General features: G+C 36.2%; 1 protein-coding gene across 6 annotated transcripts in view; it reads right to left on the bottom strand.

The window, feature by feature from the left end:
• Positions 1–4963: 4963 nt before the first annotated feature.
• The window catches only part of LOC117428523 (intermembrane lipid transfer protein VPS13C-like), a 99099-nt gene continuing 88783 nt past the window's right edge, over positions 4964–15279 (bottom strand). For 5 of the 6 annotated variants that reach the window (XM_058995051.1, XM_058995052.1, XM_058995053.1 and 2 more), the window contains 7 exons: positions 14734–14779; positions 14055–14178; positions 11447–11561; positions 7725–7816; positions 6845–6968; positions 6371–6454; positions 4964–6011 (listed from right to left, as the gene is read on the bottom strand). In XM_058995051.1, the coding sequence (XP_058851034.1) occupies positions 5910–6011; positions 6371–6454; positions 6845–6968; positions 7725–7816; positions 11447–11561; positions 14055–14178; positions 14734–14779 (687 nt within the window). In that variant the 3' untranslated portion in view covers positions 4964–5909. Of the gene's footprint in view, positions 6012–6370; positions 6455–6844; positions 6969–7724; positions 7817–10723; positions 10783–11446; positions 11562–14054; positions 14179–14733; positions 14780–15279 lie in introns of those variants that run through there. The other variant, XM_058995055.1, reaches the window with a different exon arrangement.

Here is a 15279-nt window from a genome sequence, read left to right as displayed (position 1 = left end):
CAAACCCATTAGTGCAAAATAAGTAATTGAAAACTGTGTGCTAAGGAACCAAGTTTCATCTCAATTGGTAAGCAGATTTCAAGATAACTACAAATGTAAGCGCAAAGCACACATAAGACCTCCACAACATTATACATATATATGAGTCAACAGTGTAGGCATTCTCTCCCTGTAGAGCATAATGCATAACCCTTAAAAGCAGACCTCAATTTATTATCTGTGATCATTGCAAGATATTAAGCAACTGTTTGAATATCGGATCTTGCAAAAGTAGACCAAACAAAATAAAAATAAACTGAGGCTGAAAAACTTTTTTGGAAGGCAAAGGCACCTCTACTGCTGAAACAGCCATTACGAAGCTGAGCAGGCACAGTCGGGCCAAACTCCTTTATTTACTGCCAGACTTTTCAGGGGTCAATGCACATTGAAAACCTTTTTATATGGCAAGGGATACCAGGTGGTTCACCCTCTTGACATCACAGTGGCCTTTTATTTGACACTGAGCTCTGGGGGAATAATACTGGTTTCTAGAGTTTTGTTGAGTTTGTGTCCCCCGTCCCCCGAACAGTGACATCTTAATGTCAGACACAGAAGTGCCCAATAGCACTGTAAGCATTTCAGAACAAGCTAAGACACTAGTACATTTTAAAAGAAGGGTTTCTTTTTGATGTTACTTCAAAAGCTTTCCCCCCCACCACACACTTTTGTTTTCAAATACAGCATGGAGGCAGGCCTTGTTTTGACACTTGATCAACATCGCCATCTTGTGCACAGAACCAGGAATATTTATTTTTTTGCTGTTGGTAGAGGAGTGGGAAGTTCTGGGGTGCAGTAGTGCTCTGTGTTTGAAATGAATTGAGCTTTCCAATTATCATGAAACTTGCTAAGGACATTCTTTAGAACAAATCATTCAAAGCATCAGAATCAGGTGGTATATGGAGATAGCAGTCCTTCTACCTGCATGTATGTACTGTGTCAAACCTACTATTTTCACATGAGTTTACAATGGATGTAGGTAATTATGATTTTGATTTGCATGCATTAAAAACAGTCCCTTAAACACACAGTAGCAATGTGAGAGTTTAGTTTTGGCTCTTTGCTACTCGTGTGTTGGATACCAGCTTGTACTAAATACATATTTGAAATGTAATCTGTGAAAGCTGTTTGTCTCAAAATGGCTGCTCCTTGGAGGACATGGGCCTTGTCTGTTCAGGTGGGTCGGTTATTATGTTTGAGGCTTACCACAGATGTTGTAACAAGCAATGTCATTTTGTCAGGGTCTTCATAAAGCCCAGCACATACGCTTGTCTGAATTACTGCAAGGAGTGGCACATGCAAGACCTCTTTACATCCCTTTGCTTAACATTTATTATTAGAGTTCCTTATTTAGATAGCACTTAAACTGACATTTAAGGTCATTTAGTTTTATAATTACTCTTCTAGAAACTGATTCAGCAGCACAACATATATACAGATAGGTAAAACCACATTGTGTTGACGTTTTTTTGCTGATCCTGCTGTATTATAAATAGGATGTATGTTTTCCATTTTATTTATTTATTTATTTATTTATTTATTTTTTTATTTTTTTTTAGCAATGCTGTGCTTTGTTGTTTGTATATACAGTTGCAGACATAGTATTTGGGCAATTAAAAAAAAAAAGAGAAACCACAAAGAAAGTGATTTCTATAATTTCGCATTGTTCTATTGAAATTAGAGATTCATCTTTATAATAACGACAAATTATTACATGCATAAAATGAAAAATAACATGCAAAAACTAATTTCATATTTTGACAAGTATTTGGGCAACCAACATATTTCGTATGAAACCCATTCATTCCTAATTAATGACAATTATCATGATTTGCAAACCAACATCTGAAGCCTAATTATAGAATGAATAAATACATAATCATCAAGCGCTGAAAAATACATTTGGAAATTTGTGATTCAAAAACCAACAAAAATGGTTAAAACTAAAGAGTACAGCAACGATCTCAAAATGGCAGATACAACTAAACGAAAAAGGGGAAACTACCAGGAAAATAGCAGAAAGACTGTTTACCGAAAAGCTCTGTGTGGGCTATTATTGACAAACACAGGAGAACAGGAACTACTGCAACTAGCTCCAGGTGTGGAAGACCAAGAAAGATTTCTGCAAAATCTGGAAGAATCGTTCGAGCAGCCAGGCAAAATCCTTGGATTACTGCAAAAGATTTGACAAGAGAATTGAGAAAAGATGTTCAAGAAATTCACTAGCGAACAATTCAACAATACCTTAACAAGGTGAATGTTCATGGGCGAAAACCAAGATGCAAACCTTTGTTAAAAACAATACAGTGTTTGTGGCATATGTTTGGTTTTTATGGGAGTTTACTGCTTAACTTCCAAATCCTAATTATACATTCCGTACATATTTCCTTTGAGACTGGTCAAAAGACCTCTTGCACACCGTAATCCCTGGCAGTTCCTTCTACAAGAGCAGTATACGCAAGGGCTATCACATGGCTAGCGCTTAAGCCATGTACAATGTCATGCTTTGGTAGACGCATGCACAGTAAATTCAAAATGCTGATCAAATGACGCTGTATTTTAGCATATGTTCAATGAACAGATATACTGAAACTGTATCTTTATACAGTCGGGTTAAACCTAATCTATTTTGTGTCTCTTTTTTTATTTCTTTTCTGTTCACACTAAAAAGAGGACCAAGACGATATGTTTCCTAATAGTTTTACCTTAGCTACCATTCAGGTCAGCTATAAACCTATTCTGGCTCTTATATCAAAAAAGGTTGGATTGCCCTGATATACAATATACAATAAGTAGAAAATATATGATATATTAAATATACTCTTAGATCCCTCTATATCCCCACTACATTTGAATTCCTAGCAATGTGTGGGTACTGGCAGATTGTAACCTATTAACCGCCAGTGTGTTTCCCCTGCATCAGTAATTGTATATTTCTGCTATGTAAACCCCAGATGAATTGTTATTACTCTGTACATGTATTGGGGGAGTAGACACAGGAGGATTTTCAGATGGATGATATTTTAATCTTGTTTCTAGGCAGACAACCAGAGGTTGAGGGTTAATCTGGAGTTCCTCTTTTAAAAGGTCTGCAAAGCACCAAACAAAGAAAGGATGGCTGCTCGTGCCATTAGGTTTGCTGCAAAAAATACAAATGAAAAGGCTTACAAGGCCCAGTAAATAGTGTTCTTTAAAATGTTGTTCATACAGAATAGTTAGGACCTTATGCTTCTGCCTTAATTGTCACTCTCCACCGGGCAAATAAAGAACAAACATGTTTGCATTTGCCATCTCGGTTGCAGTTGGGTATGAAGTCTACTTAGTTATTTTCCCACACGCCTTGGGCCAAGTCCATGTGACAGCTTTCCATTGCATCCCAATAAATTACCCGCATGAATCCTCTCCAACAAAAACAGTACAGTGAGGGAAGCAAAACTGAGCTGCAGAAATCACCCTGTGATGGGATGCATGTCACTTTGTATCAGTTCCATCGGAGTAATGGAGATCAGTTAAACTGCAGCCAGACAAGAGACCTTAAAAAAAAACTCTGCATTCGAAACTGAGCCAGTAATAATGACTGCAAGATGGGTTCACAGACTTCTATACTTTATATTCCTGAACCGATATAATTCACAGCTGATGTCATTAAAACATGATGAAAACAGAAGCCTTAATATGCTGTAGTATCTCCTGTACAGAATCTACTATATCGATCCAGTGGGATTATTGATTTGAAGTTATTGCCATTTTTAATGGACTAAAAGTTCACAACAGTTTGTAAAATAAATGTATTAAAGTATTTGTATTATCCTTCATTTTGACTCCTTTCTTCAGCAATTTATCTTTCTATATTTCATACTAGTTAAGACAAGGGAAGATGTATTTGGGTAATATGACTGCATTTACTATATATACAAGTTTAAGTGTATTGTTTGTGTGCTGTGTCTGTAAACCACCGTTCCAGCTAAAGATACCCATGTATGCCATATCCTATGGGAAACTCCTGTGTAGTTTTCTATCCTAGTGATGTGGAGCCACCTAGTGGTATATATTGTATATACAGGATTAACAAAAACAATATCATCATTTGTCTCGGCATGCAGCCCTGTCCCCCTCAGGTTTCAAGAATCTCTTTTAAAATATCTTTCCTGGCGGTGCTGTTTCTCAAGGATACACTCCGACATGTAAGGAGACTTGAAAAATAGAAGCTTAAAAATGAAAAATAAACTTGTCGGCTTATAAGATGCATGTGTGCTGTCCAAATTGCTCCAATTTAATGCTATTTATACTCTGGGTTCTATTGACTTAGGAAGTGTATATACTGTATGAATGAAAAGGTTGTCTTTGTACAAAATACCAATTAAACTAAATTCTTACAGTCCACATTTTTAAATAAAATCAACTACTAAGAAACTTATCAGAGAATGTGAATGTATCGTACATCTTACCTGGCTGTAACCATCAGGGGATAGTGTATTTGTTGTAGAGCAGGAAGCCTGGTATGGTTGATACTGTGCAATAACTGCACCCTGTCGCTCAGTCTTCATCCCCGCTACTTGACGGTCTCAAGGTGTTAATCACACTATCCTCTATGACGGAGAAAGGCAATCACCATCCCAGAAGGCCATTCTACACCAGGTTGAACAGGTAGCAGATTCAGAAAGAGGATGGCGGTTTCATTGGTTCAAGAATAAAGATCTGGTGAGGAAGCGCCAGTTTCCAGCACACGTTGTATTGTATATTGCTGCTACCTGCCAAACTCATTGCTCAACAGCCCATACTTTTCTGTGTCACTGTTTAGGAGTGTTTCTTCCAAAGCAGGATTGCACAGGGCTATCTGACTTTGCATTCATCTCATGTAATATATAATGCTTAAAAACAGATAGCAATCAATATTCACAACCCTTGTAACACATTACAATATGAAAACGTTTTTCAGCAAGGTTTATTTGTATACAGTACAATATTTTGTGAAATAATATCACAGCCTTTTTTTATTTTTTGTATGTATAGTAATTGAAGGCATTTGATCATGTTCTTAGTGCAAAAGGAAATGGAATGCTTGAATACCTGAAGCTGGTGTATTGCCACAGATACAGAAGTGACATCTGATCTAACTAGTGGTACAAACCATCTCATTTAGATTACATGGCATAACAAAAGAAAATCAAGTACAATACCAACACATACATCATTCCAGTATCTTGTGCATTTAGTGCAACATAGTGTACAACAGGGTAATAGTCTCAGTAAAGGGATAGCATAACATGTTGGTTTAATTAAACCATCTATAGTAGTTTTCTAGATGCATTTGCTCATTCACCGTTTCAAAAGCAAACTTTAATAAATCTCATTTTAATTAATGCCATTCCTATAACTTTTACCCATGTAAATTAACTAATACTTCATTAGATTAAACTTCGAAATACCTCAAATCCATACCTTACCTGTAAGGTTTTTGAGGCATTCAAATACCGATGGCGTGCATGAAATGGGCAGATTACTATAAAGACAACCTGGACACTGCTAGGATTAAAACACTTTGACAGATAAGGAAAATTCGGCCCCTTTTCTGAGGACTAATTTCCTATCACAACCTTTTAAAAAAAGCCTTTCCTTTTAAAACTACAACTATTTGCTGTATTTTAATTCTTCAAAATAAACCAAACCAAAAAACAAACACCAAAAAAGAGTTTACGCCCCTCAGTCCAATATTTTTTGTTTCTTCAGTTTCTCCATGTAATATGTGCTTTTACTTTTTTATAATATCATATCATTTGTAAACTGGATTGTAAACACAAAACCATAACAAAAAAGAATAATAATAAAATCAGATAAGATAAGCGTCAGACTTGGAGGCAGTTCTTTTGACCTCAGGGCAATGTGTTTTGTTTAATAAATCGACGGGATTTCTGTTTTACTAGCTGGTGCTGTTGCCTGGAAGTTTTAGCTTCATCGATTGCACTGCACATTTTCTGTAAAAAAAAAAAAAAAAAAAAGGGAAACAGATCAGACTCGCTGAGAAGAGATAAAAATGTTGCCAAATAGCTACTGCATCGTAATTACATACATTCCTTAATTACCTTTACTAGGATTACGTCATTTAATTACATCTAGGGCTTCTGTTTTTCTGTGTTTTATTCATTTTATCTTTCGGTGCTTATTTTGAGCTATTTTCGAGTTTCATGTAAATCATCAATTTTTTTTTCACTGCTTTCACTTTTTACTTTCCAACACGCTTGGGCGTTATCAGTTAAAACTGAAAATCCGAAGCCCTAATTATACCTTACAAAATACAGATAATTTCACGTTGAAGTATTTTAAGATTATTTACCCAGGCAATGTCAGGATTTTGGAGAGGCACCTCTCTCATTGAATCCTGGCTGTCTTTGTTTTGAAACATTTTTATTCCTTGATTCTGCAATATTTCAAAAGGTAACATGTGATAGAGAAGTATATTAAACATCAAAAGTATGATACGAGCTGCAACTAGCTATCAATTATCTAAATCAAATGTTGGGCAGGTAATAATCAACAATAATTGATGCATTGATATTTGAAAGCAAAAATACTGTGCATGTAATATATATGTACATATATTACATGCACATTATGTTAAAATCAAGGCACCTCATGTTAAAATCAGAATCTGATACTCTCCAATCCAAGTTTCATCACACTGGGATAAGCAGTTTGCCAGATATACCATAAAGAACATCTTTCACCCAACTTATTGTGGTTTACTCTATTTCTCAAAATATTGTTGGCACACATAAAGCATGTTTGTGTTTTATAAATCATTGAATACCTTGGTGTATATATTCAAAGAGCTTCCTTGCAGCGAGGGGGGCCGGGTAAAATTTTCAAACAAGCACTCCCAGTCTTTGTTGATGTGGTCCACAAAGTCTATCTCCTTCAAACACATCACTCTCCTGGATATCAGAGAAAGAAAAACAGAAAGCACAGTTATTATCATAAATTCTTACGAGGCCAATTGATAGCAGCTGCTTTGGGAAATTCAGAAATAACTAATTATTTTTTTTACGGTCTCTTGTGAGGCGAACATTTCTGAAGATGCTGATCATATTAGGTGGTTTGTAACACTGAAACACCTCCAATGGGCATGTTTTGGTGTAATGTTGTTTCATGGCTTGTTCTGTGTCAGTATCAGATGAGTCACAGAATGTGTGGATATACAGTACATCAAATAACATCATGCCAGCCCTGTAAGATCCGCACGTTTTTGTGTTCCTGCACAGTATTGAAATGGAATGTGTATGTTTACAGCGTTCTTTCATTTATTATGACCATGTGTTGAGTGTTTGGTCTTGGATTACAATTGAGTAACACATCAAGAAAATACATATTATTGGTGAACATCTGATAGTCAGGAATACTCAAAAGAAACTTAATACATTCAGTGACAAATGTTTTGACTAGAAATCTCTCTCAATTAAATTTATTAAGTTTATTTTAATATTTCTGAAGTCAACTCCGTGCATTTTTACCATGTATGCTCAGTCTCCTTTAAGTAAAAGGCTAGATTATACTGTACAGTATATGCAGAAAATAATAACAAAATTAACTAGTAAATGAATGAACTGGTTTAGGGCTGCAGTACCACCTACATCTCATTGTTAAGCAAGAGCTGCAGGGACCTACTAAAATATCCCATCTGCATACAATACCTGTTTGTCACAACAAGGCTTGTTTTTCTGCTGCCCGGGACTTTACAGTGCTCCCGGAACAGCTCCCCTTCCAACTTCTTTATCTCCGATCTCTGTAATCAATACAAAGAAACTGTAGCTTACAATAAAAGAGATATGAATGGCAAGAATGTGTTCACTGTGAGCTTGGGTGGTGTACTCCCAATTCAAACCAAAGCACTGCATGTCAGTATTATAACCCTAGCTTCAGGAAAAACAATGTTATTGGCATGTAGCTGACACTATTGTGAATGTGTTATATCCACATTTTTTATTAAAACTGACATGTGCCTGGCTGGTCTCAATTGATCATGTTAAGAAGCTAGTTAACCACATTAAAAGTAAGGATCTTCAGGTGTCTAGACATGCAATTAGAGTCTTGGTTCTTACCTTTTACTTCTTACTCTTTGTTTAGAGTCTCACCATTGAAATACACTACTGAAATATAAGATGACTATCACTTTACACATAGGGATGGATATAACAATACCACCATGTACAGTTTAATCAGCACACTAATGTTTTCTTAACTGCTTAATGGAAGCTGTTTTTACTGCTCGTGGACAGTGCATAGAAAAACACATTTGTGAACTTGACTATCCATCTTGCAAAACAATGCTCACACTACAATGTAAAGAAATATGAAACCACACAAATATAAATATATAGAACACTTTATTTATACAAGTTATTGTCTAAGTTTACCTTAAACAAATTGATAGATATAACCTGTAAAGTACTTCAAAAATACAACTTTCAGCTACAAGACGATAAATAACACAAACACACGTGTCTGAATAATTGTTTTAAGGCAAACAAAAGAAATAATAAATAGAATGCCAGCAATTTTTTTTTTAGGAATGGGCAGGGTAACCTGGTTTATTTAATCTGTTCAATTTCTAATCCGTTCAGTCAAATTCGTTATAAATTTTCCCATAAAACAACTTTTATTTCAAATACAGTTAGAAACCTACTTGACACTTAAATGAAGGCTCAAGTGAATTCTGCCCATCCCCACAACTTGAAATAATATTTGTGAAGGCCATTGATTCCCTGTTCTGTTTTTTCACCCATCATTTCAAAAACACAAGGAAGCTCTGAGGTCAAGAGTACAACCATTTACAAAGCATAAAGGCTATGTCACAAAAAGCTTTTACTATACTTTAACAGCCCTTGTTCAAGCACAACCTATAGCAATGCATTATGCTTTAGAGCACGGGGAGTTATGGAACATCTGATCATCATTTCTTTCCTTCTGAGCTTTGTTAAGTTATCGCTGGCTGAGAGCAAGAACATGTTTTCAAAATTCTAAATAGAACACCACCACAAACATCTCAACCAGATCACACAGGCAGTGAAGTAGACTTTATGAATGTTCTCCTCTTTCTAAAGAGAAACCCGCCACCTTGGTGGTTCTTCGGGGGATTTTTTACATAATGAAGTTGACCATTTTTGGAGTAAAACCCTTGGTAACGGAACGGTACCATGTGATGGAAACCACTTTGTAACTAACAAAAACCAGTTTTCACAGTTAGTTTAAGCATTCAGGAGATACACTCATAATGAATCTCATTTTTAGCTATGTTCTTGTGCTCAGTCAGTGATATATTTAAAGGCAGAGGTTTGGAGTGTATTAAATTTAATATCAGCAGCAACAGAGAGCCGACAGTGAAATGAGGTATATGTATAGTACAGATCAGGCAATACGAAAGAAAGCCATATCAATGCAAAAGTTCTGACTATTCGTTTTCACTGCCACGTGGTTTGACAGATGGGCAAAATCCCAACTTGTAAAAACATAAGGCATTTTAAACTGTCTTGACAAGCTAACTGTCCTGCAATATCCCATGTGGTTCTATACATATATTTTTTACAATCTCGGTTTAAAAGTTGTTTAATAAGAGTGAAAATGATATGCTATAGCACAGCTTTAAAAGAAAAAAAATGTGAACTTACTACTGTATATGTAATTACTATTGTGTAATGTAAACCATCTGGACTGTAAACAAGGCCGGTTGTTTGATGAATGTTGTAAAAGAAACCTCAAGAATATTTCGAGTATAAAACCGTCTTTTGTTCCAGCTATTTGTGGGACACTGCATGTTAATATGTGTTCTTGTACAGTGTGCACATCTGCTGAGTTTTATTCATGAGGGCTCTAAATAAATACAGGTGAATTATTTATGTAATAAATGGAATATAAAAATTGCTCTTTATAAGTGCAGGTGTTTTGCCAGAAGAAGCCATTTAAATTGCACAATAGTGTTCCAGGTGGTCTAAAAAAACAAAGCCATTAGATAATGATACAAAACTATTTGGGGTTATATAATTTGTTGCAACAAATTTACACTTTCATGGAAATAAACCTATTTAAAAAGTACTTTTAAATTTGAACTCTTTCCTTCTGATCATTTTCTTTATCGCACCACCTACATAGATAGTTCAGTGGTTAAAGGCGATATTACACAGATTGTAGTTTCAGTTATTTGCCTAAGGCTTTTCTGCCTCTGCACATAGCAGTCTGCATCTTTTGAGAACAATTCACAGTCTCAAATATGAGCAGAAACTTTTGAATATAGAAGTTTTAAGAACACTCCTGAATGCCACTGCTTAACTGTATCTAGTTATTTACAATGCATATTGCTGGTACTGTAAACCAAATCATATTACATGCTGGAAGACAGTTGAAGCCTCTCTGTTTTATGCCAGGGTGGGGGGATAACTTGGGCACAGGAAAGTTATTAAAAATAAGAATTAGGAGGGGATAACCAGGTAGCAGGCAGTTAGCAAAAAGCATTTGGCAATTTAGGAATCAATTTCCAAAGATGACCGACACCACTACAAAGCAGCCAACCATAGACAGCATGTTGTTGGAACAGTCTTTATGGAGGCAAATAGTCTATACAATACTATATATATATATATATATATATATATATATATATATATATATATATATATATATATATATATATATATATATATATATATATACACACACACACACAGAAAACATGTGAAGCTCTTATTCCATTTCATGCTGCATGTGTAGAGAGAAGAAAGGACAGAAAACAAGTTAGAGTTCAGGAAGAAAGAGAGACAGTGCAGCCTACAAATGGGAGGAAAACTGACCAATCAGTTCAATCACTTTGAACAGAAATATTTGTTTTCAAGGGTAATAAAAACACCACAGCGGGTCAAATTAAACCAGTATTTCAAAACACAGATCTTCATGTTGGATATTACACAGAAGTATAGGAGAATGGAACTGACTCATTGTGTGACACTGAGCAAGTCACTTAACCCCCTTATGCTCCGTCTTTCGGGTGAGACGTAGTTGTAATTGACTCTGCAGCTGATGCATAGTTCACACACCCTAGTCTCTGTAAGTCGCCTTGGATAAAGGTGTCTGCTAAATAAACTAATAATAGTAGTAAAAAGACTATAGTAATGTGCAACAAGCTTTTTTTTTGGCTTCACTTGCTTGTGATGATAATTCACAATCTTCTGTTTACTGTACCTGTAGTACTTAAAGAATGGATACTTAAAGGGTGAATCATAATTCCCCAGTAGTTATTTTAAATACCTGCTGATATGAGTCGTTTCGCATATCATGACAATGGCTGCCAAAAAAAACACATACAAAAATATAATAATTTTGGCAGTTTTTCTAGTTAAAACTGTCAGACATGTTTGTAACTTACCTGGAACAAGTCGTATCCCTCTGCATCTCCCTGGTTGAAAGGTCGGATGATTCCATCTTCCCGAATGAGACGTGGGGGGCGTATTTTAGACACTTCTTCAGTTGACTCGGCAACCCTAATGATCAAAACAGGATGTCAGTGTACCAAACTATTGCCTTTCCTGAGCTCCAGGGTGCTCGATAAACAACAAACAGCTAAAGAGTATTTCAATTAAAATGTTAAAGTGTTTGTTTTACATTACCTATGCACTATTGTATGGTGTTTGCACTCACTCCTAATGGTACTAGGCTCTGTGGCTCAGTTATTATCATTTTTCTCTACTGGCGTTGAGCTTGCTTTGAGTTTGTTCAGAGTTTCAATCGAAATAAAATGACTTCTGAAGCTACCTATTTTCTTTAACATTGCAAAGGCTCACCAGGAAACAGCAGTGGATTATCTTTTTGATGCCAAATACATAACTTCACTATAACTAAGTCAAACTTTGTTTAAGGCTTGTGCACAAGTTTGGCACTGGAAGGGAATATACTTTGTTAACCGCTGATCATACTTACATCTGTAATGCAAAACGAACGCAAGAAAAACGTGTTGTTAAAGCATTTGATGAAGTACAGCTAGGTATTGTACCAGGAAATGTATGGATTATGGTTTTAAAATCCATTTTATCTCACCTTTGATTACCTCTATTTGGACAGCATGGAACAATAAGTTTATTTAGTTATTAATAACATCATGTTAGGGTAATAATGACGATTTGATGAGCAAACACGCAACTTTTCTTGCAGATTGTTTGCTTACAAAAGGGTCTTTTGTTTTGATTTGCTTTTCCACAATACAATCACCAGGATTTAACCAGAACAGTTCTTGCTAATAAGCAATGCAGGGGGACAGCTCATGGAACAAGCTAGAGAAGCAGATTACCATGGCACGGGAGCTGCGTGATGCTGTGAAAGTTGTTCAATTAATAAATAAATACAATTATATATGGCAAATAATTGTACTGGTATTTTTTTTCTTCTATTACTTCAGAGTTTTATTTTGTGCTGTTTTAAATGTTGCTGTTAGTTTCACAAGAACACTGACACAAAGTTTTCAACAATTCTGTTTTGAAGCATAAGTCTCAATGGTCTGTAGAAGGTGAATTTCCTATATAAAAATAAAATAAAATAAAATACAATAAATGTGTGTATGATTGAATTAATGTCATGCAAAAACAATCCTCAATTTGGGAACTAGCTTGAATATATGACTTTGAAAGCACTGTACACAACTTGCATGATAAGTTCCAGTAGAATTTGAGAGCATTGAGCTTCTGAATGGCTAAAGACAAACCATGAATCTTGTGATAACTGTGTTATGTGAAAACTAGTATCTAATATTTAAAAAACTCCTCCTACCCCAAACACAAAGTTGGCACTGCAGTTCTTCAAGCTAGCCCACTGTACATGAACAATAGTGCTTTCCAGTTCTTCTTGGTGGGGACTCAACATTTTGTTTGTCTCCAATGATGAACCATCAGTGCATCACGTGCAACAGACCAATCCAGAGGAGGTGAACAGATTGGGGGAGCGGCGCCAGTGAGCGTACAGTAACGAAAAAACACCAGGAGCTATAGTAGCCTTTTGAGTTAAATCAATAGCTGTTTGGATTTTACCACAGCCCCAAATTCCTAAATAAATGAGCAAAACGTAATTTAATAAACAGGCCTGTCCGATCTCGTCTCTGAGCTGATGAGTTCATGATAAGGTTTCCCACTGCACTCCACACAATCTGTTCTCATCCTGTGGCATATATCATTTGCTCCAGCACAAAAGGGTGGGGGAAGGGGTGGCTTGCACTTTCATAAATGATAGGAAGGTAAATGTACCGGTATTTAATATAAAATAGAGAACAGTGGATTAGCAGAAATACTTCACTGTGGAATGGATTATGTTGAGCTTCTCAAGATGCATTGCTTACCATGTTGTTATCATCGGATCCACGCCTGTCCCTGTTGTAGCCTCCCAACGTGACTGACCCAAAAGTCATTTCAGATGCATTTACAATATAACATATAACTCACATTGTTATCATAGACTCGCCCCTAATTTTGATCAATATTAAACGTCTGATTTTTTAGCTCTTGAATTAATATTAAAAAAAATAGATAAGTAATAATAATAATTGTGAAAAGTGGCCGAACATTACTTTTTTTTTATAGTTCTCAGGCAGCTGCATCATGACATATTGCACAGCAAGGGTTGACTGGCAACTGTAATGTATCATCCATTGCCCACCCCTGTCTGAGGTAGACTAAGGCAGGGGTGGGCAATCCTGGTCCTGGAGGGCCGGTGTCCCTCCTGGCTTTTGTTCAAACTGTGCTCTAAATTACTTAATTAGACCAATAATTGGTAATAATCAGTACAATTAAGTAATTTAGAGCACAGTTGGAACAAAAGCCAGGAGGGACCCCGGCCCTCCAGGACCAGAATTGCCCACCCCTGCTCTAAGGGATTATATCAAGCAAACAAACTTCAAACTGCATTCCATTGTATCTCGTTAACTGAAACTACCGTAGCTTAATAACCATGGCAGATTCTCTCAATGAAGCGAGCAATGCCTGGCTTCCCACCTCTGTATTCCTTGAAAGGTGCTGCTGGCCATGTCTACAATGCCTCCCGTCGGTCGAGCCACGACTCCAACCAGACCTTTCCCGAGTCCTTTAAAGAAACCAGCTGCTCCTTCCTTCTTAGCGCCTGCAGACGAGAAGGTACACAGTCTTACCTCTTATTCATGTTGTCTTATTTAAACATCAGTTTTTCATTATCCGGATAATCAAAAACTCACAATCATAAATTCTGGAGGGAAGAACTGTAACAAGTCAAGTAGACAACTGTCTTGGCTAATGCTTTCAGTGGTGTTGTGAACTTGTGGTTTCCTCTTTGTAAGCTTTTTGTAAAATAATCATGCTACATGCTAATGGCTAAGAAAATGTGAGCGATATGCCAAGTATCTTGCACTGCTGAGCAGATCCTTAACTGTAGCACCTAATTAATCTAACTAGATCATACTCCATGAACGTTCATGTAGTACTATAGCTACCCCATGCTGGATAACAGACTTGTTAGTGAAATAAAATACAGCATGTTTAAACCTATGATGTCAGATAATTACTTTCCTTAGGACAAGCTCTGCATCTACTTAACAACGCAGTGTAACTTAGAACAGTGCAATTCACACATTCTGTCGCTGAATTTGAAGGTAGATTGCAAAATGAGATCCAGTTTAAAAAAACAAAAGGTTTCAAATACCTTCTACAGGTTTTGTAACGATTCCTGTCACTCCACCAACCACCCCCTGGAAGAAAAGAAAATAATAATTGAACTGGTGCCTGGAAAAAACTAAAAGAGGAGAACTGGTGAATTTGGGCTATTTACATATTTTGACATTCATAAATAATGACGTGGGTATACAAATTAACTGATAGTATATGTATTAATATTAATATACATATTTGAAAACCTTATGGAGGTAAACTTTTTCCAGGTAAATACATTTTGTTGCAAAAACAAATTCCTAACAAACTGTCTTTATACAGGTTTTTTTTCCTACTGTGTTAAGCATAAATGACATTCAATCATAACATCAAGAGTACCGCCTTTCTTGTATCTGCTTTTAAAACACATTCTACAATTGCAGTAGATCAGAGCACTTTTTAAAAGGGTGTAGGTGTTTAAGTGAATGCAGTCATGAGATACACAAAAGCTTGTTTTGGCACTTTGGATATACATGTAATGAGCAACAGCACATGTAAGATACACATTGCCTGTTAATTAGGACCTGTCCACCCAATTGGG

Source organism: Acipenser ruthenus, chromosome 21 (genome assembly GCF_902713425.1).
Source record: "Acipenser ruthenus chromosome 21, fAciRut3.2 maternal haplotype, whole genome shotgun sequence".
NCBI classification, from domain to species: Eukaryota; Metazoa; Chordata; class Actinopteri; order Acipenseriformes; family Acipenseridae; genus Acipenser; species Acipenser ruthenus.
Note: the sequence above shows the minus strand (reverse complement) of the source record. Positions and strands in the feature narration are given on the sequence as shown.